Source organism: Plectrocnemia conspersa, unplaced genomic scaffold (assembly GCF_051122295.1).
Source record: "Plectrocnemia conspersa isolate PC_06_02 unplaced genomic scaffold, ASM5112229v1 ptg000011l, whole genome shotgun sequence".
NCBI classification, from domain to species: Eukaryota; Metazoa; Arthropoda; class Insecta; order Trichoptera; family Polycentropodidae; genus Plectrocnemia; species Plectrocnemia conspersa.
In genome coordinates, this window is record NW_028277175.1 from 6835689 (window position 1) to 6859705 (window position 24017).

Here is a 24017-nt window from a genome sequence, read left to right on the forward strand (position 1 = left end):
GAAAGTGCGCAATCGGCAGAAGGTTGCCAGTGGCAGAGACAGATGGAAAACGCAACACTCCAGTAGTGCCGGTCGATTGTCCGCCGGTGACAGCCGCCTCTGCTAACTATGGTCTAAAACAGACGTCTGTTATCATTCGTTATCGAACATGTTTTGGCTACTGGTCGTGGCTCTCGTGGTCATAGGAGTGCTGGCTCTCCTGTCGAAGCTGGGAGATCCTCTGTGGTCCATTGCTCAAATATCCAGGGCTTATCTCACGCCGTTCTTCCAGCCGACTGAAGATCAGAGCTTGCAGAAGAAGTTCGGATCGTGGGCTGGTGAGTTTCATTACTTTTACTGAAAACTAAAAAATGTATATGTAATAACTTTACAAACAATAATAGATAATTTTTATATTATTTTATTTTTAACTTTAAAGATAGGCACATTTATAAAATGATGATAAAGCCTAATCTAATCATTATTTGTATGTACTATTAAAAATGCGCTGGCATCTACACTATTTACATGAATAGCATACAATCAATTTTAGATGTTTATTTTTATTCGAGGAATTTAAATCAAGCTGTGTATTGATTTTTATTCATAAATGTATTTTTAATGAAAAAGTTCGTTTGGTGTTTCATGACGTTTAATTTTTTACATAGTAACTAATAGTATAGCTTTATATTATATTCAAGGAAGTAGAAATCAAGGAGATAAATATATCTATTATATGTATGTTACATATAAATACATAAATAGAGTTGTAAATCATGTTTTTTATTGGAAATGCCACCATCTATACTTTTATATATAGTTGAACTAATTTGTTGTTTTTTCATGAACGAAAAAAAGTAATTTTATACAATTCATGTTATTACAATTAATTTCGTACATATTATATATTAATTTTATTCACTTCTAAAGGAAATAAACAAATTATCTTTTTATTTTTTTTAACTTGAGTTTATTAGAAAATGTTGTTGACTTCTTAAATTTTTGCTGTATAATTATTTTTAATAGAGTCGCGATTTTTAATATTTTTGATGTCCGCCATTTTGAAACAATATGGCGGACCATGCTGAATTACGAACTTAACGAGATATTTACAATGCAAAATTATAGTGTCCTCAAAAACCATAAATTTTTTGACCCATATATCTTTATTTATTAAGATTTTTACGTCCATATGTTTTAATTAATTTTGAATAGCCGCCATTTTTAAACAATATGGGAGATCAAAGCTAGATAACTAACTTAGTTTAAATATTTACAAAGACTATTTTTAATATATATTTCACGACGCTATATCTTACAAAAAACAGTTAATTCCTTACAAATAAAAATAAAAAAATGTTTAAAAAACATTTATTTTAATTTTTATTATAGAATATTTTCGACTTCTACATTTTTTTCTCTAGATTTTTTATTTTTATCTTTTCGAATAGCCACCATTTTAAAACAATATGGCGGATTCAGTTAAATTACTAACTTAGTTGATATGTTTACAAGAACTATTTTTAAGAAATGTTTCATGACATTATATTCTTCATAACCAGTGATGTATTGATAAAAAAAATTAGTGCCGGAGTGCTGAACTTACGCCCCCCAATTTTTATTCGTGTATTTTTTTTAAATAGCCAATATTGATATTTCAAAATATTAAAATATTTTTTTAAGAATAAAAAACTTACTTAAAAACATTTCAGTAATGTATTATAAAATTTTTCTAATATAATATGTGTATTTTAATTATCCTGTTTCATGATTGCTACACACTATGTTATCAAGGAATCACTGATAACTTATCATTCTTCACATTTGTTTTCGCAAATAAAGTTTAATAAATTAATCTAATTTGTTTGACAGATGTTATTTATATTTTACCGAAGTTTGCGATCTTATGTCAACCGAGGTTGCACTCCCCTAATTACGGTCGATACATTCTGTCAAAATTCAAAAGAAAAGGCAATCGGCTGCAAAAGTGTTTGCATGTCACAGAAGAGAGATTCTGTGTTGTATGTTTATGACTTTGTACAAACAACCTATAGAATTGGACTGCCTATTGTTAATTTGATTCTTTTGTGTTACACGGGCGCAGATTAGAACATTTTTTTTCAGTTTTGATTTTGTTGTGAAATTTCCGGTACGTTTTAAAAATTTGGAGATTTATAAAATGTACAGGAGCGCGCTCCTGTCTATTTTTAGAAAAAATATTCCAATATATAATTAACAAAATTAATTTCCAATACTTTCACATACAGTTCAACAATTATGTATGATTGTATTAAGTTGGGTTAAAAATCAATGTAATACTTTATTTTGTTTCTGAGGTTTTACTCATAATTAGTTATTATTATCTGTTTTATTTAGTATAGCTATAGAATATTGTATACACAAAATGGATTTAATTTAATATATATTAAATAGATTAAAAATATTACCAAAGTATTTTAAACGAATTACCTCGTTAATACTTCTAAAGGAGCGCGAAGTAATCTCTGTTTCTCAAAACTCACGACTAAGTTTACGAATAGCATTGTTATATGTATTTATTTTAAATGTTTAGTTGTAATAAGTTAGGCGTTAACTTAATGCATTATAACTAAGTATTTATCCGTGAAATAAAGAAAATCTAGGAAAACCTAATCTGTGATAATCGACCAGAATTAAAATTATATAATAATAACTAATTTTGATCTTCCAGACACGATAGAAATTAAAAATAAACTTATATCCATATATGATTCAAACCTAGGTCTTTCAAGTATTTCTGTATTACTTTTTATGTACCTTTTCTAAGCTTTAACTATCTTGCATATATTGTAATTCAAGGATTCGTTTTTGCACATTAATATTTGTTGATGCGCGTCTGAAAGGGAACTAAAATTAAGGTGAACATACTGATAAGATACATTAACTGATTTAACAGTTAATATATTATATAACAATAATAACAATAAAATTATTTCCTTTAATACATATTTTTCTACAGTATATCTGGTATTATTCAAATACATTTATAATAGTTATAGTCAAAATATTAGGATACCCTGTATACATTTATATTTATAATATTATATTATCATTTTATTTATTTTCAACTTAACCTTCGTTTAATTATTTGTTTTATGGTATAGATTAATTAGTAGAATATTATTACTCTTATAGAAACATGTAAATCAAATTTTATGCTCTCAATACAATTTTATTGCTGTAGAAGTGCGCTAATTACATCACAATCTTGATTTTAATCACTTAGATTTTCATTTAATTACAAACCGGTATGTGGTATAAAAATAACACACCAAACTATTAAATTCTAATGATATCGCCTTAATTTTTTTTCAATATATGTATATTCTTCATAATAATAGAAAAATTGCCATAGTCATCGTTATTTGCAATGCTACTTGTTAATAATTTACATAACAAAAATCAATATGGTTCAGTGAAATTTTATTTGTGACGTGTTGCTGAAATAAAAATATTTTTTCATTCATACATCTTACGGAAACAATCGATCATAGTTCATGCACATACATATATCTACAAAATAGTGTACCTGAAATATTAATATATTTCCTATCAATCATTACCTTGACTTATGCTTCCAAAGTGCAAAATATTTTTACATTAATTAAAAATTGAGTTTAGCTTTATTTATGTACGTATGAATGTGATTTCATGATTAGAATGCACAGGAAACGTGCATATGTGTAATAAAATGTTAAATGACGTTACATAAAATGCAACTACAACCGTAAAAACAGCATAATTGTACATGCTTGTATATAATTATACTAATTTAAAAAAACATGATGGACTAGATATGACAACTTTAAATAAGAGTCTTTGATGCTATTTATAGAACAATATAATAATAAGTTCATGCTACATTCAATTCGCTGATAAGATGATATGGTTTATTGAGCAATCACAATAATATATGACCTTTGTGTTCGGTTTATGAGCTATTCTCTAGTACTTTTGATCTTTATTTAGCAAATAAATATAAATTCGTATACTATATCTATCTATCATTGTCGAAATTAACTTGAAAGCGAGTATGTTTATGGTTTAGTTTTATTGATCGTTAACTTAAAAATATTCACAGAAAAAAATGTGTAGATCTTCGCTCTCATAACAATTTATCAAGCTGTTTTATAAGTCATGTTTTGGCTTATAATGTAAAATTAAAAACAAGTGATGGTAATTAATGGTAATCAGGTGCAGTGGGTCAATGAATATGTCAGTTATATATAAAAAAATAAGTATACACTCTTGACATAATTCATTCTCATAAGTGCATTGTCGTAATCCATAGTTTTCAGTAACTGGAAAAAATATTTTAAATAAATAACAACACGAAATATATAATTGACTAAATCTTCAATTGGAATTTGTTATAAGAACTGTTGTGAAATGCATTATTTCAAATGTGAATGCCGATTACTTTTGGTTAAGTGTCTTTTTTTTAGAATTGCCGTAATTGGAACTAATAAATCTGATCGTTTTGCTCGACTGCTTCGGATAATCACAATGCTCTAAATATTTTCACCAAATTGTTTTGCATTAGATTAACCTTGATTGTATTGAAACATTGCTTTATTACTGGCTAATGATATTCAGATCAAAAAATATGAAGTTTTTAATAGAGGAGGAAGAGGATAAATAGTTATTATGTAATAAAGATAGTAAAACAATTTATTTATCGCATTATAAAACAATTATGCGTTTAAAAATAATTTAATTCAGTAATACAGAATAACATTTATAGAAAACATATAGACATAAAATTTGCTATTATGGCCAAATTTTCCGTTTGACATTAGCGAAAGCGATATGTTTGAGACTTCACTAATCATATTGTTGGTTTTCAAATCGTATTATATATTTCTGCAGAGTTCGTAGCAAAATTATAAAGGTTTAGTCAAATAAATTTTTATGCAATCCAAACGAGCTTGTATATTCAGGGTTGCATTTTTAAAATATAATAAGCCTTCACAAAATCTGATTAAAGCAAATTTAATAGATTAATATATTCTTACATATTTTATATTTTTTTCATAAAAATAAAAATATATTTTAGATTGTAATATACAATATTTACCTTCTAAAAATACAATTCCAACAAATACATACATGTATGTGTTTATATTATAATTATTAGTCGGCAAACATTCATGCGTTTCTTGCACAACTCGGATTATCTGCAAAATGCCGAGCGTCTCTTCATCGACTCTCGTAATGTGACGCAACGTCGAAAGTGAATACTTGCACGGCGAGTTATGGTAATGTCACGGGGCGGCCGGATTACCAATTATCTGGGTCAAACCTCAGATAATCGAGATCGATAACCAGTCAATCATATCGGCGATAAAAATTAGCAATTCAATTATAATGCAATTTTAAACTAGATCCTAGTAGATTTTATTGAAATTAAGGTGGGGGATTTTCTTATTTTAATAAATTGTTAGCATTGTCTCACTGATTTTACTTAAAATATATGTATTAGTATATTTTTTTTATAACTTTATTAAAGGGACAAAAATACTATATAATATTAAATGTTGTTCAACTTTATACTGAGTAACATAGAACACGTTAATCTTTTTTTAAATAATAATTGTAATTTGTAATTAAAGAAATAATTTGTATATTTTAAATATCTCAATAACTATTATAAGAAAATGATTAGTATTATTAATGCAATAAACCATTTTGTTGTGTTCTATGTTTATTTAATTTATGGAAGCCATTTTATGACATTTGATGTTTGTATTTTTTTACGATCGATAATAACAATTTATTTTATGGCCATACCTATATAATTATTGAAATACTTATTATATTAGCTTTTATATAATATAGCAATGACATTTTATTCGTCCATCGAGTGTACTAATAAAATGTCATGGTTATTATTGTATTGGTTCTACTATGTTATATTTGTTTTTGCTTTACTTTGCTTTATATGTGGCAAGACAACTGTAGAAAACTGTATTTATTCCACAGATTAATCTTACAAAAAATAGTTTCGTTTCTTAAAGACTACATATTTCGATAATAAAAAGTCGTGAACCCTAGAGGCAAATGTCAAAACACATTCATGTCGTAAATTATATGTACTTTTGCCTCCCACATAATAGTGCAGTTAGCATACTCTTCACTTGCTCATTTTCTAACCATTTTCGAGCTATACGAATTAATATCAAAGAGCACACGAAACTTACTCTAGTTGATTTTATAACTAATCTCTGACAAAAATGCCAATTGATATATATTCTACTTACATTGCGGCCTTCATTCTTTATATCAACATTGACCTCTTCATGTTGACCCCTACATTTAAATGTAGGTATATTATTAGTTATACCAGTTTTATGTCATGCATTATATCGCGGTAATTACAATTAGTAATTTTAATGGATACAGGCATAAACAATCACGGTCAATGTTACCGAATACATTACAATTTATAATTCGCTCTTGGCTAATCGTACCTCGTATCTAAAATTGTAGAATAGGTAAAATAATGCAGATTCATACACAAGGGCATTAGAACAATAATTACTACATGCGCCTAAACAAAACTTAATTTTGTTGCAGCCTTGGTGCAAAAAATAAATAGAAAAACAGCGACGAGCGTGACTTTTGAATTTTGAGTGCTTTGTGCTCGAAAGGCGCTGTTGATTATCTCTTGATAATTATAGGCTGAAGGGCAAAATGTAATTATATTTTGGATACATCGTTTACCTGTCAAAAGAGTCAATGTACAATTCGTTACATAACGCGGTTTACATTATTCAATTTGGCATTGGGTCATTCACATCAATAGTTTTGCGTTGTATCGAAACATAAACACTAAAGTCTAAAGTAGGTACTTGAGTAGAACAACTATATTTGCGATACGTTGAAGATGGTTTTCATAATATGAATCTCGAATATGGTATTTATTATATGCAGCTATGTCAGGTACTCTTAATCTTGTATTTTAAATAAATTAGCTGTGCTTATTGTTGCCATAAAAATAATTTTTGGTTTTACATCTCATCCACGATAATCAATGCAACTCTTAGTTGATAAATGAAACTTTATTGAAAATCTAGGAAAATCTAATCTGTGATAATCGGTCGGAATTAAAATTAAATAATAATCAGTAATTCCTATCTTTCAAACAAAATTTTAATTTAAAAACACCAGGGTCCATACGAAATTAGCATCCAATTCTTTCAGACATTAGTCATCGAATATAGAACTGGTCTAATTTGCTGATTAAAATAACTCTTAATAAAATAGTCTAGGCCCATTTACTCGCTAAGATTATTATTTTGCTATCTCACCCATAAACGTTTGGCTGCGCAGCGTTACTTCAACTTTTTATTAAAAATATGTGCTATATAGTTTTTGAACTGCAGATCAGATAAATTTAGCTGGCGGGCCAGATCCGGCCCGCGGGCCGTATGTTACCTAATACCAATTTACACTACAAGTTAATCAATAAAAAATAATGATTTATTTGCAAGTATTAATTTAAATAAATACTTTTGGCACATTTTTTCCCATTGGATTCCCATTTATATTAATTTCACCTAATTGTTTCACATTAACCAATCTTTACAATCTTGATTTGAAGTTAATATTACGCCATTTTGTATTGATTTAACATTAACATTTATTATGTATAGTGAAAAATCAGTAGATACTATAATTATGCATGAAATTGAAGAAATTCAATTTAGGCAAGATACAAAAAAATTCAATCAATAAACCGTAAAATGTAATAAAAACAGTTAAAGAAACACATTTTGATGTTTGACATTTTTAATCGAATTGGAGAAACATGATAGAATAGTCTTAACAAATCGAATTGCGAGCATATCGTTATAAAAAAATCAGTTTACGAAACGGAAGGTAAGTTTTTTTTATTCGTTTCGAAAAGTAAATGCGTGAAATTTAACAAATTAGAATAAGATATTATACGAACAAAAATGCAATTAATAAGCCATTAAACCTAAAATAGTATATTGACGACACACAATGCTCATTCAAATTTAGGTAAACTTAATATCTCTATTAAATAATATTTTTTTAATACTCTCACTAATTTGTAACTCAATAAATAATAAAATAGGCATCATTTTTAATTATTGTTTAAATACATGTTCGTAATTTAATTTCTTATAACCGCTACGCATAGTGTTACCGATGTATAATGATGAAATGTCAAAGTTCAAAATGATTTTATTCAATTATTTTTCATAAATCGCTGACATCCTGCACAACGGTCATAACAAATTAAAATGCGAGCATAACATTGTTTACGTTAGAAATTATAGATTACATTTATTAAATACAGTAGAAATTATTGATGTATTTAAAAAAATATTAAATTTGAATATACGATAAATATAAAATAACTTTTTTATTTTTTATTAATTCAATTAATAAAAGTATGATAAATGTTGCCATGTATAATATTTATTACATTTTAAAATCAATTCAATTATAACAAAAACTTGATAAGATTAGTTACGGATAAACTTCTAAGCTGCAGTTATGTGTACATATATTACTAAACGTGCGTTTTACACTTCATTTCATAATGCTTCTGAATCAATTCAGCTGCAAGATTACAAATCAAAATAATTGCTGTGAATATTTGCGTTTAGTAGTTCATTTAATAATCGGTCATGAATTGCTGCGTTTCCCTATCTAATTGCTATCTATATACGGTGTGCATGTTTTGCTAAATTTTGCACGCATAAACTCTTCTTGTATACGCTATTATTGCATAATACTCATATGGTTGTTTTCGGACCTCAGCTTTCTCTCTCTTTGACCCACAAAATGGTATTGGTTAGCCTTTAACATAGCTCTCAGAACGGAAGAACGTTCCAAAGCAGTGCCATCGAAGTTTATGGTACGAGTTACGTAAACTTTTTGCGTGGTAGTTAGTGAACAACCGGACTGTAGTACGAAATCGAATTATTAATGTGTGCTCAGCTACAGCACTTTTGAACCTAATATTATTAATAAAAAGTAATAACAGGAAAGAGTTATGGCTCACTCGCCACTTGCGCTGACGAAAATATATAGAAATTTATTATAATTCATGTATATAATAAAATATATTAAGTACTTTTATTTTATTTTAAGTAATATAAATTGTGATTCGGTTTTTATTTTATAATAATAGCAATAATGTTTAGGGCTTTGTGGCTGAAGAGGTGTGACTGCAGTCAGAAATAGACACCGGTAATCTGGTAAAAAAATTATTGTTATATTACATATACCAAAGCGAAATATTGTAAACTCATTGTTCCGAGCGCTGGTGGATAAGCTGGCGGAGGAATGATGATGTCCTCGAGGTTGTACTCTGAGGTCTCTCGTCGCTTGTCTCGATTCGCAGGACTGTTTCTGGGCCGTTTAGTTAACCTTGGCATTAACTGCGAGAGTGCATGGAGACCACCCATAAATTATAAAATAGAGAATACGTAATAATTCTTTAAATTTTAATTTCCCGTCTCTCGTTTTTCGATCTTCGGTATTAGGGTTGTAATCTATGCCGAAGGCTTTATTTTATCTCTGAAATATTTCAGCATTCAAATTTCTCGCGCTAAATTCAAAACAGTGTGCAACGCAAGAGCGTGTTTTGGAGAGAAAAAACTAGACTGGCAAGAATAGAAAAATAAGAGCTCTATCTTAGAGTAAATCACTTTACTTTAGTAGACGATACTTATAGTACCGCATGTAAACAATACGATACATGTATAATAAAAAAAAATGTGTTAAAATATTCAAGAATGGATTATATTAAATTTATCTCATGACTTTTCGTATGAAGTTAAAGTTAGTATATTTAAAAACTTCAACAAGGTTACAGGGTATGTAATGAATTTAATTAATTAACTTCTCTGCAATTACTAACCATCAAATTATAATAATCTAAAAAAATGTTTAATATTTTTTTAACATAGATTATCTCATATGCGCACTTTAATCAGTCAAATAAAAAACCAAACAAAAAATTGAATTCATAATACTTGAATAATTATTGACTTTTATTTATTTTTAGATCAAGTTTTTTGCTCCTAAAAATACGTACTATATCTTCACATATTCGCGATGCTTTTATTTTGATCTTAATATAATTATAGTATTTTTTGCAATGATATTTTTGCTATTAAAATACTATAATTTGGGCCATGCACAAAGTATTTTATAATCAACTTTGTTCCTGTTCTTATGAAATTTAAGTTCTCCAGTCACGAGATATTTCAACATGAAGTTTGTAATTTTGAATAATGCTTCAATTTAATCAACATATAACACTATAATGGCACCTAAGGTACAATTCGTGTTTTAGGAACACCTATTATTAAACATACATCAGATTCGTTCAAAGCTGCGTGCGTAGGTCCGTTATTTTGAAATATTCTATATGATCTCTAAAAGCAAATTAACTATTAGTTACAGAGTTTCAAAATCACTTTATATTTTATTAGAGATTTTTTATAATGCATTGCATCACGACAAGATCGGATTTCCACCTACATACATACACAAAAGCCCTGATTTGGTCAATTGAGTAATATAAAAAAAACGACAATAGATGACCTTAAGATTAGCTATAAGTATTGTATGCAGCAACAAAGGTGCCCCATTTTAATTGATAGTAAATAATTTCGAATCGGATTACAAAGTTATATTGTTATACAAAAAAACTCTAGTATGATTGCCAAATGTTCTATAAATAATATACAGATATAGATATAAAAGTTTAAAAAAATACTATAAAACATGTTATGATTAACTTGTCACTGCCATATTATTTAATATTCATGCCAATCAATTATATACATTATTAAAAGCTTTATCTATCATTTCCTTATATATTATACATATGTGTATAATATTATTTAATTGTAATTCATCTCAAATAAATTATTTAATAAGCTTTACCGTCGAACCGTCTATTATATACAACCTTCGATTATATAATTACTAAAACCTTCACATTAAAATTAAGACTAACAATAAATTAGTACCAAATGATGTTAATATATCGTTAAGCACAAAAAGCTCAAATCTATAATTTTATGTTTATGAATAATATATATAAATAAATAAAAAATATTTATTAACTGCGTTGTATTGGTAAATCATATGTTAAAAACATATGTTCTATGTAGGAATTATAAAATTTATTTACTTATTATTTAGATGATTGAAACTACGTATGTGCCAAGTTTCCCAATTTGGCGGTGATTATATAACGTTAAAATTTTGCCATCCACTTGAAATATTTGTATAATTTCTTGGAATTCCAGTACTTGAGCTTTAACGACAAAAACACTCGAACGCCATATTGTGACATTTAATGATTTTCTAATGAAACCATATGCGAAGTGAACAATTTATTAAATTGCTTTCGAATCCAATTAGATTTAATTTTATTCCCGTTAACGTCATAAATGTTAAATTGCAATAGATAAATAATAAAAATTGTATTATAAATAATTACTGCGAATAAAAACTATTTTTATGATTTATTATCACATTATAGTCCATTTGATTCACACGTCTTATTAAATATAAATAAAGTCGCTACTTTAACTATTTATAATTGGAGCGGCGTATTTTTAAAAGCTCTTATTTTCGTCGATGGATTTTTATGAAACTCTCAAGAAGTAAATCGTCATAATCTTTCGACTTGACTTTGAATGAATGACTGGATTATCTAGGTTTAAATATTAAAGCTATCAATTCATCAATTATAAAAAAAAACACACATTCCCTAAATATACATATATATATATATATATGTATGCACATACATATATTAATTTAAAAATGTAATAATTGAATTTTGTATCAGTTATACAAAATATTTTATTTTTAATGACACACGTTTCATTATTATCACACAGTTTTTATTATAATGAATATTCGTAACGAATCGTTAAATGACCAACGTATAGCAATTTATTTATTTAATTAATTATTTTTAACGTAATTAATTTCCAATATATTAAAAATGAAGTTAAAATAATTAAAATTCTTAACTGTGTGAAAGTAATACAAAATCGCTATTTTTCAAAAAAATACTTTAATTGTAACAAATATATTATATGTGTGTTTTTAGTATATATTATAATACACCATTTGAGCAATCTAAATATATTTGCATAGTTCAACTATAAGACCCTGCTTGAAACATACTCCACCCCAAATTCTTTCTTAAATATATGTGTATTGTACTGCATAGTATCCGTTTTAATATTTTCTTATTTGGATTATTATCCAGAAACGAAAAACAAGCTCTAAATACCTATCTCTCACCTTGCCGACCGAGCAGAAATAAATACTCACGGGGCTAAATTGTGTGTTAAGAAATGAAAATGTGTCGTAAAGAAAAGACACGTCAAGTGAAATGATACGGATTAGTTACCGCGATGAACGTAGGTATGTTAGTTTATATTTGAAACACTAAACATTTCTTGATACGCGAATAAGCGTGAATAAATTATAGCATTCTTGACAATTGCGTTGATGTAATAATAACCTGTGGCTTCGGCGAAACTAAAATATTAAAATTCTAGAATATATTTTTTTCTTGAACAAGAATAAACTCCTGTAAGCACACCTTCAATTTAATAAAACTGCAAAAACTTATTACATGAACAGCATTTCTTTTAGCATTTAATTTAAGCCTCTTATTGCTCGATTTGAAAGACCCGGGTTTGAATCCCATAATGTCGAAATAACGTAGTCCGTAAAGTCTAGACTGATAAGTCACAGGTTTTAGGTTCGAGCCCCGAATTTTTCGACTCGAATTTTCGAAGATTTGAATTTATAAAAATGCGCTAATATTAAAAACCGACACAGCTGCAAAATTACATCTATTGATTGTAAATTATAATTCACATTATACTTAATTTTATAGGTGTCACGAATCCTCAAACTTTTATTCTGATCGTTTATACCTACTTGTAGGTATTTATTATGTCTGCTTGATTGGTATGTAATAAAGAACGGCTGAAAAAATAGAAACCCTAGTATTTTCAATTATTATTGTGTCTGGGAGATTAACTATATTAGTGATAATTATATAATTATAATTTTGGCCGATCATTATAAATTAGGTTTTCCTAGATTTTTCTAATCTCACAGAAATATCATGATAAATAACTAAAATAAAATTGATTTAGGTCATGCCTAGTGACATTTATTGAATGAAGTCTTTTGTAATAGCTTATAATTAATAAAACACAATACATGTCACTGATTTTCATACTCTGATGTCTCACTACTTACTTAGTAGTTGTTAATTGGGTTTCACCCTTTGTAACGCATTGGGTTAAAATAAATAATAGCGTACGTACCCTATTTATAAATACCAGTTCTTTTACCTCTGAGAGTTCTTTAAGGGTCAAACAAGAAATTTGTTATGGTTTCTTTCTCTATATAGGGTGACTAAATATCTTTATGGAGAAAGGCTTCCGTTAATCGTCTGCTCTCTAGTGTCAGAAAATGCTATAATATGTCATTTCCCCGATCTAATTCATCAATAGAAAATAATCTTAGTAGGAAAGTTTTGATTGGATAAGCATTCACTAAATATCTCGAAATCAGTCTTAAGAGCAAATAAAGATTCTCTCTACACATAATGACGTCTGCCAAAAAAATTCCAAGAGGCGCGTTTGATGACCTGTCAGTTATTCGTGTTTTTATTTTTTCCTTTTTTTAAGCTACGTATTATTTTTGAGCATCCTTAATTATAATAAATAAAATATTCATATTCATTGTCGGCAGTCTTTAGTGGACCAGCAACACGGTTTTAATGCTTCTCGAAAAAAGTATCAAAGAGTCTCTCGATATAGTCTATTACTTCCTCTTCCAATTTTTACACACAATAATTCGCGCGCGCTAGAGTCGCGTCACAAGAAGAAAGTCGTATACGTTGCAAGAAAATATGATTGTGTTGTTTTTGTTTCTACTTGTGCTGCAATAACGGTTATTATCGGGAAACTGCAGCGTATTGGCATACTATGGCGAATTTAGCAGAGGTTGATAACAACACACGTACGATTTATTATTTAAAAATGCAATTAAAAACATGAATATTTTTTTTTTTGTTTATATAGTGATACAAATTACATAGATATAAAATATATACATTTACATACATAGCTAATATATTTACAGAAAATTTAAATAGAAAATATACATATTTTAAAATATAATTAATTACATTTAAAAAATAAAAAGTCATAATAAAATCAGTTGGAAGTAAAAATACTAATTTTTTAAGTCATATATTTTTTTAAATTTAAAAAAAAATATTAAACGAACAATTGAAGCGTTCTGGCCGAGAGAAGTAACTTCGATTTGTGGAGGACGTTTGTACAGCGAACAGTACAAAGTGACCCTTATGATATCGTTCTGGAAGGTGTCAGTGTTTGTCCTTCAGCAGGTGTCTTGGAGGTGATTGATCATACAGGATCGATGCGTAAGTCCGAAGTCATATTTTATAAAAGCGGAATTATATCTTAAAATAAATAAAAAAAAAAAATTTGTTATAATAATAAGAAAATAATCCAAACATATTATTATACCATAATGTCAAACAAACCTTATTTAGGCATTTTTCTTTGGTTTCGTTCCAACAAGACTATCATTTTATAATGATGTAGAAGAAAATTGGTAGTTCATTTTCAATTTTAAAAGAGTCACTATGAAAAATTGTGGGAGTACCGAATACATTAAAAATTCGTACTGCAATAACGCATCGGCATTCTTTTTGTGAATGCATTGTTTACGTATACAAATGTATGCGAGGGAGAAGCGTTACATGCACGTAAAAATATTTGTTGTCTCGCTTGCTCTTGTTGAAACGGCAATGCTCATTTATAGGTTTTTCGTCTGTGTCACATCCGGGTATAAAAATAAATATTTCGGCCCATTTCGCACAAAATAAAAAAATAAAAATATATAATATATGCAACAGTAAATAGTAACTGGTTGTCAACTAGGAGTTGTATAATTGTATTAGTTCAGCGTGCGTGTGTTTTGGATAAAAAGTGAAAGCTGTGACGTTCAACATCCACTTTTAAAAATTATTTGACAAAGTCTGCCATGCACATCTTCACTTCTTCAAATTTTCCATTTTTGGCATGAATTAGGTAATTTCGGTTGCATGAACGGTCTTGTTCGGTTGCTTGAAGTTGTATTACATAATGTAGACATCCATTGCCAAAAATATATTAAAATATTTAACTGAACTTCATAAAGTATGTATTATTTCACACGCGACTAACTGTTGAAGAGTTCCACGCGTATTTGTGTGTTTTTAATATTAAAAATGTACATACCTTCTTAGTTTTAAGGCGTTAGATTAAATATTTATCTTAACATAAAAAAATTAATATGTTTACACATCAGGAAATGTATAGTCAATCTTTTCTACATTTTGATTATTTCAATGGCAAATTATTGTAGAACTATCTAAAAACTTCAACCTCGTCATTGATCTCTAAAACCTTCATAGTACGTCGTTTCACAAAAAAACTCCTCTTATTTATTTAAGGTTATTTAAGTTCAAGAAAACGTATTCTATATTTGTTTAGTTATTATTATATGCTGCGTTAATTATCATTATTATATTATTAAAAATGTGGTGTTTTTAAAGTAAATAAAAGTCTCAAATAAAAATCAGTTTAAATGTTGATATCTCATGAACTAATAGTTAATTATTTAGTTGTGCTTATAAAATGTGATTAACATTGCTATGATTTGTTTTTATAAATTAAACTTAGATGATTGTCTAGAAACTTTATTTTGTGTTAAAATTTTTATAATAGCAAAATCAATTTATAATAAATTAGCATTTACATGATTTTTTCGTGATAAGAAATCTTTTAAGTTAACTTGACTTGTTACTTTTCTAAGACAATAGTAATATTGTTATAAATACATTTTCATGAGTATTTCACGCTGTTTAGATATAGTACATTTACATAAGCATACCATATTTATGCATTTTAAGTGATTCTGAAGTTATATACTTTAAAATATTAAGCAAAATGCCAAACACTAGATTTGAGTTTATTCTCAAATATTTTATGGGTCAATGTTGACCAAGCGTTCTAAAAAGTAAGGTCGGATGATTTTTACTACTGAGAGCATAAGAGGTATTAATAATAATTGATACAGATTATATATGATATATTATTTATGATATAAGTTTTTATATAAATAAAAAAAAATAACTAATTTTCTCATTAAGTTAAAAATTAATATTTTTACATCAGAGATTTTCAAACGATTTTACAGAATTTTTTTTAAAAATAATGTTAAAATTAAATATTAAAAATACATTTTTAGTTTGCATATGCATCATGTGTTTTGTGGAATAAATTGTTGCTTTTCTCTCAATTTAATCAAAATATTTAATATAATTGCATTTTTTTTCAGTTGTAACAGGTTCAACGGATGGAATAGGAAAATATTACGCTAGTGAATTGGCCAAACAAGGACTAAATATCGTATTGATAAGTAGAAATGAAGATAAGCTAAAGAAGGTAGCTTCCGAAATAGGTATGTTATTGATACTATAAATTCATATATTAATTTTACATATACCTATTAATTTTCATAGAAATTATACATATTCAGAAGTCACTTTCACATGCTTTTTTCCCATATGCAAATATATCATTTAATATTCGTTGCATAACTTTGAAACTAGTAATCAAAAATAAATACGCATTTTAGCACACGATACTAACGCAACACATGACAACATGACATCGATTTTATTAAACGTCTATTAATAAATTTATGTTACGTTTACGATGCTTTGTGTGTATATACATATATGTATATATTGTATAAGTATTATATCTTTATGTATATTTATGTAAAAATTGATAGTATATTAGACATGAAACCTGTAATTTATTACTGATATTTTACAATACAAGGAAAATGCTTTATAACAAGAATATATCGTATTCATTAATAAGTTTAGTTAAAATGTCATTTTCAGTGCATTGCCTTCAAAATTAACATTAATATAATAGTTTTGCACCTTTATTATTAATATTTTTATTATTATACAAATAAAACACATATATTGTTTTGTATATTATAACAAAAATTGAGAAAAAACTAATATTTTTTTTTTCATTCTATAAATTATTATTAAAGATAATGTTTAATATAAAGTATTCACATATTAGAAATCGTAATAATATATACATATAAACACGCACATCCATGTGTAACGCACAAATTTTCAAATTTGACTAAATTTATCTTTGAAATATTTTTTTTAGTATTTATAAATGTACATACGATGTATTTTTTTTTAATTTGAAGAAAGATCTATATAATATATGCAGTATTTACAATAACAGCGAAATCAGAGTCAAAAATAGACATTTATTAGGTGGTCGGAAAAGAATAGCGCCGATCGCGACCGTGCGTTTGTGGCTTGGCATTCACCGTCATACCAACAACTTGGTCTTAACAATAAACTTAGTGGCTAGTCTGTTTTAATTTTTTATAAAACACAACAATATTTTAATTTAATTAATAAATAGTTTATATTAAAAGAAAACTTTTTTAATTAGTAATAAATAAATATAGAAACTTTTGGTTAATTTGAACTAATGTTATTTACTCTACGTTGATGCAATATTTGTATAAGAAATATCATGAAACTCTCGATTATTTTTTTTTAATTATGAAGATAATTAATGTATTTTTATTTATGCGTGAATAAGTTGATAACTCGAGTTGCATGAAATTAAAAAATATTTTTTGTGCTCTATGCTGTTAAATCTCTGTTGTGAATAAGTAAGTTCCATAACTTTCATTAGTATTTTTTTTAGCAAATCATGCTGAGCGGTAGAATTTTACTTTTCATTGCTAAAAAAACATATGATTAATCACAAAATGTTATGCCTTAAAACATGATATTTTTGAGTTGTCAACTTATTCACGCCCACCACGGATATAATAATTTTTAGCACACATTATTTTATATTTATAAAATCATATTTGTAAATGTTGCTTAATGATGCGAGCATTTTTTTGTATATTAATTTACTGGAAATTTATATTAACTAATAAATCATTAAATTATAGTTTTAAATAAGAGCATACTTTACATATATGTACATAAGGTTACTGACAAGTCTTTCTATTATTTTTTCAGAGAAAACACATAGTGTTAAGACTAAAATCATACAAGCTGACTTTAGTCAAGGCAAACCAATTTATAAGGACATTGAAAATCAGCTTCAAGACATAGAAGTCGGAATTTTAGGTATTGTATCATTATTATCAATAGTTTAAGACTTTAAGGCAAATCTCTACTTACACATAAAACAATTCTTAGTCAATAATGTCGGCAAACAATATGAATATCCAATGTACCTGAACGAAGTAGCTGAAAAAGACCTATGGGATATCATTAACATAAATATTGGTGCAACCACAATGATGACCAGAATGGTCCTCCAACAAATGAAGGCGAGACGAAGAGGTGCTATTGTCAACGTGTCTTCAGGATCAGAGCTACAGCCTTTGCCTTTAATGGCAGTCTACGGAGCGACAAAAGTATGTCAATACTTATTTAAAACACTTCCTTATAATGTTTATTTAATAATTTATCTTCAGACATATGTGCAAAGCTTCACTAAGGCCATCAGATACGAGTACAGTCGCTACAACATAACAATACAGCACTTGTCGCCTCTTTTTGTATCCACCAAGATGAATTCCTACTCAAAGAGACTTATGTCTGCTAATCTCTTTGTTCCTGATGCTGAAACATATGCCAGAAATGCGGTTAGCACTCTTGGCAAATCAGACTGCACGACCGGTTATTGGACTCACGGAATTCAGGTAAAATCAAAGAGAATGCTAAAGATTATTGTGCCAAATTACATCAAAGAGTCAGTTTATCAATTATTGAAGATCGTTTAAAGCTATTGATGCCATGATATATTTATTTTCTGCGTCTATTTTCATTTTGTTTTATGTATGTTTTTCATTGATTTTAGTTAAACTGTTTCAATAAAAACGCTACAATATTCTGGGATAATTGTTTCTAATTAATTTAATTTAAATGATTATTCAAGTATATTCAAGAGACTCGAACTTAGGAAGTAAAAAATGACACCGGAAGTAAATATATGTTTTATGGCATATCTCAGCCTTGTACTAATTTTTTCTTTACCTTGCTCCATCGTGAATTACGCAGCGCCAGTTTCTGTCCATGTACTCCATCAATCTTAATTAGCCGCTTTGCAGGCTTCGAGTCGTCCATGCGGGATAGATGTCCGCCCACACGAGGCGTTATATTTTGTCTTTTTCAATTTTTTTTGCTGTGATCACAGTTCGCACGGGTATAAAACTATAAATACGGGTGCTTTTGAATTGCCAGTAATATACTCGCAATTAGTATGTGCATAGTTATTTTTAAAATGCTTGAAATGCTATTAGTTATGATAATGTGAATATTTTTTATAAATTGAAAGTTTTAATTTCGTCTTTCAATTTGTGAAATTATTAAAATATGTATTTATTATCGTTGTAGTATATACGCATAGTCTTCAAGTCGTCTAGAAAATATGGTTAGATTCTAGTGACTGCCTAGCTGAAACTGATCTGACGTGGAAGTGAAAAGCGTCTGTTTTCTAAGGGTCGTTCCGGTCCATATTCGTCATAGCTTTACTTAGTATGAGCTCAGTTTAACTCTTTTTTATTCCAAGTTAGAAGCGAAGTGGTGGAAATAGCAAGCTGTGACTAATACATTCAGTACGCCGAGTACGAACTTATATATCCTTTAATAATTAGGGGAAGTCCTTCGCACGTCCAGTTCTTGATTATTTGTCGTTGAAAATATAAATTTAATTTAATATATCTTGTATTAAAGACGCTGTTAAAGTTTTAAACTGATTAATTTAATCTTTATTTTTAAAAAGTCAAAATTAATAAAGCAATTATTTTATAGGCTCCTTAGCAAGTCTTTAAAATAATTTCTTTGCATAGATCAGAGTGATCTCGAAAGAAATTTTAGCCATAGTCTGTGTGTATATATTTTGTAATAATTTTTAAGAAGTACAACATTTTTATATTATTGTATTGTTGTATAAGTCGTCGTTTCGAAATATATAACTAAACTTAATACAGTCAAATTATGTTTAGTAGTAGTAAGATAAATTATTATTAGCTATTAAAATTAAAAATTGTAAAGATTATAAAAAAATAATAATGTAACTTTTGTGGTTTCTAGTTTAAAGTTATTTATTAATTAAAATATTAGGATGTTAAAGTGATGATATTAAATTATACATAATTTTTGTATACTTTCATTGACTGTATTTATTGGGTCAGTGATTTTGCTTAGTAATTTAATTAAGTAGTCAGTAATTATTAAATGGTCTACAATTTATTTTAAGTGTTGCTATTTTGATAGAAAACTATAATTAACTACTAAGTAAGTAATGAGACACCAGACAGAAATTAAAATCTGTAAATCAGTGACATCTATAAACTAATATTAATAGATGTCATTATGCACAAACTAGCTCGATTTTAATTAATTTATTCATCAGGATACTTATCCGTGAGATTAGAAAAATCTGTGATGATCGATCGGTACTTAAAATCGATCTCCAAGACACGATAGAAATTAAAAAAAAAACACTAGGATGTTTAATAAAATTGGATATTATAATCTTTATACCATTTTAAAAATGTCATAGTTATTACCTATTTTTTAATAATACAATTATTTTTAACAGTACATGTACATATATGTACTAATAACCAATTAATAGAACCATGTGATGTGTACGTATAAAAATAGATATTTATGCTTTCACTGAAATTTGGATTTTATAATACAAAATTAACATCTTAAAGAATAAAACAGATGTTCTCGTGTAATTAACATATTTATAGCTTACTTTCTTTGCCTCGCTATTAGATTTATAGTTATATCATATTTATTACTTAAATTTTTATTGTTAATTAGTTGTAAATCATAACATATTATTTGATAATCTCAAAATATTTTTATTGTTGTTTACAGTATTTCTTCATATCCTTACCGCCAGTCTGGATAAGAACGATTATCGGAGGCAGGATGAACGAAAGCTTCCGCAAGGAATACTTCAAGAACGCGAAGAGTTAGCGTGGCCCTTTTAAAACTTGACATCCGGCGTGCGGACGTGTGTTGCCAGCAGGAAAATCTAATTATAGTGCGTATCGTAAATTCAACATGTGTTTACCAAGCTCTGTAATATATCATTTCATCTCATTTCCGAGAATTCCACCACTGTTTATTTTGGTTTTTGGGTTCAATGAGTTTTTTGATGTGTACGTATGAAAGGGGAGGGGAATTTTATGCCATTATATTCATAACACAAAATTATTTACATATATAGTGATTACGTATAGACAAAATAAATTTAAGAATGAAATATATTAACATTTTGATATTGATATTTATTATTGAATAAATTGAAAATATATTATGAATGACGTTCGTTCTGTTTTGTGATATATTTTATATATGTTAATTATTAGATGAATACATACAATAAAACTAATTTGCTTTTTTTATTGTTTATTTAACATATATTTCATTTCTACAACCTCAGATTTATTTATATACATAAAACGAAAAATAATATGACTTAACAAACAAAATAACATATAGTTTTTAACGCAAACATTTAACTGTCAACACTCATAACAAACATTATTATATTTTTTTATATAGTCAAATACATTTATATTACACATATTAATAGTTATAGAGTAAATGTAATGTTATTTATTTGTTACAAAATGATATGAATTGATGATACAATTTATTGAGAGCTAAAGTGAGATGATTTTAAAAAAACGATAAAAATAAAATTGAATCCAGGTTGTGTCATGTTTTGGAATAACGCTGTATAAAACGCATAATTATAATTATAATATCATTATAATGAATTAAAAAATGCATCGTTGTTTTTAATAAAATGGTCTCTCTGTGATGGTATGACTCATCTGTCCGCAAAGATGTTCCTGTGATGTTTCAGCCGAGCCGGACTCATTTTGATGGAAACAATCTGTAAAATTTAAAACACATAAAATAGATATCTAGCTAAACCAAACAATTTGACCGCTGTTATTTTGGACGGCGAGTTATGATTTTATTTTTATTGTCCAATTATTATTTTTTAAGCAGAGCCGGTCCTGGTTGCCAGGCGTAATTAAAACGTTAGCGCGTTATGCGAAACGAAAAATAAATAGTGTTATGGCCAAATTATGAAATAAATGAAACAGCTGCAAAAATATGTTTGTACGATTTTAATTTAAAAAACATAAGTTACATCATAAGTTTTTTTATAAATTAAATATAATAAAGAAAAAAATAAAACAAATAATAACATATCAAAATCTATCAATCCCCCGTAAATCTTGGCTCTTCGTCTTTAATAAATTAATATAATGCCACGTGTGTCTGATGGATGTCCATCGCAAAACGGTGGGCGTTTTCTATTGTATTTTAAGAGGGACAATAGCTAAAAAATGCGCTCAGAGGTGACCGATATAGGAACATAACGATAAAGGTCGTTTATATTTAACGTTGAACGTGGCTAATTTAGCTCTCATCGTAAATCATGAATGAGTGTTGCCAGTTAATGAATTAATAGTTAAAATTCCGACATGGCTGTATTATGTAATGTTGTTTGTCGTTGTTGAAAAAAAACATATAAACATGTCTAGAAAATGTGTTTAGATTAGTTTAGAGAACGTTGTTTGTTTGATCAAACGTAAAAGCGAACATTATGTTCATCCGATATGCGTAATAAATCAATCTTTGTACGTAGCTTATGGTTTTAATAATGTGCTAATTGAATTATGAGACGTTTCTAATAACATTCTAGCATAATAATGATTAAAAATCTATTAATTATTCCACCGGTAATATTTTTATAAAATATTCGAAAAATTTGCGCTACGCGGACGATTAAATTTCGATATACTTTGCTAATTGAAACATCTCGCTATTTTAACACATTGTATGCGGGAGACGAGAATCTTCGTTTTATGACTTGTATCGGTTAAAAGCGGGTACTAATACGAAACTTTTTTTGTACTGCGATGTTGAGATTTCATTTATCTACGCCCATCTGTTTTCGTGAATATTTACTATTAAGAGCAGGAATCTATTATGGTATTTTTTACCATTAAAAACCCCTCTAGTAGCTTAAACAATGCTTTACTGTATATTCATAAACCATTATGGCAAAAATAAGAATAAGTAGATTTTATAAAAATATTCGAGAAATCTCTTTAAACTCTCTTTATCGTAAAAGCTTCGTTTATATTAGTTGCTAATCAGAGAAATAATACAGGTGCAAAAAAATTGCGCTCGAAGTGATTATACAAAGCGCACACTACCCTCGAGTACTTCAATTGATAAGAATATTAAATAACAAATAACTTGTTTAATTACATGTTTTTTCATGAACAAAACAAAATAGTATTTTAGACCTTGAGTACGTCATAGAATAAAAAATATATACCATTAAATATTAATTTTAAGGTCAATGGAATCCATTTTATGGAACTTTAAATGTTTCTTGAATTTAAATTCTCAGACATAGCAGTGCATTCAAAAGTATGTATACATGAGAAATAAAAAATGACGACTTTGTAAAAAGTCTTTTCAAAATTAGTTGAGATAGAACATGCATGTGATTAAACTGATTATTTTAATATTATTTAAAACAAATTTATGTATAAATCTATCGAATACTTGGATAAGGGGTGGGATTTACATATATTAAGATCGTATTATAAACGATATATATTTTAACTAGTATTAGATTTATTGTAGTAAATAATAACTAAAATATAGAAAATATAATATTGCTAATGATTTTTAATATTTTTTTAACCAGCCTGGGCGAAGTGGGGTACATAAATACCCCATTGTGTTTTGCATATAT

General features: G+C 27.6%; 1 protein-coding gene and 1 long non-coding RNA gene across 2 annotated transcripts in view; one reads left to right on the plus strand and one right to left on the minus strand.

Moving 5' to 3' along the window:
- LOC148229272 (inactive hydroxysteroid dehydrogenase-like protein 1) lies at nt 1–21617 on the plus strand. The gene is made up of 6 exons (XM_088196506.1): nt 1–317; nt 16465–16587; nt 18212–18322; nt 18395–18615; nt 18676–18903; nt 21098–21617. Exons 1-6 carry the CDS (start codon nt 149–151, stop codon nt 21197–21199), a joined length of 954 nt encoding a protein of 317 aa, XP_088052632.1. The 5' UTR covers nt 1–148; the 3' UTR covers nt 21200–21617.
- Nucleotides 21499–24017, minus strand: part of LOC148229273 (uncharacterized) — a 9835-nt gene continuing 7316 nt past the window's right edge. The window contains exon 3 of the long non-coding RNA XR_015811263.1: nt 21499–22127. This is a non-coding gene — a long non-coding RNA (uncharacterized LOC148229273). The remainder of the gene's footprint in view (nt 22128–24017) is intronic.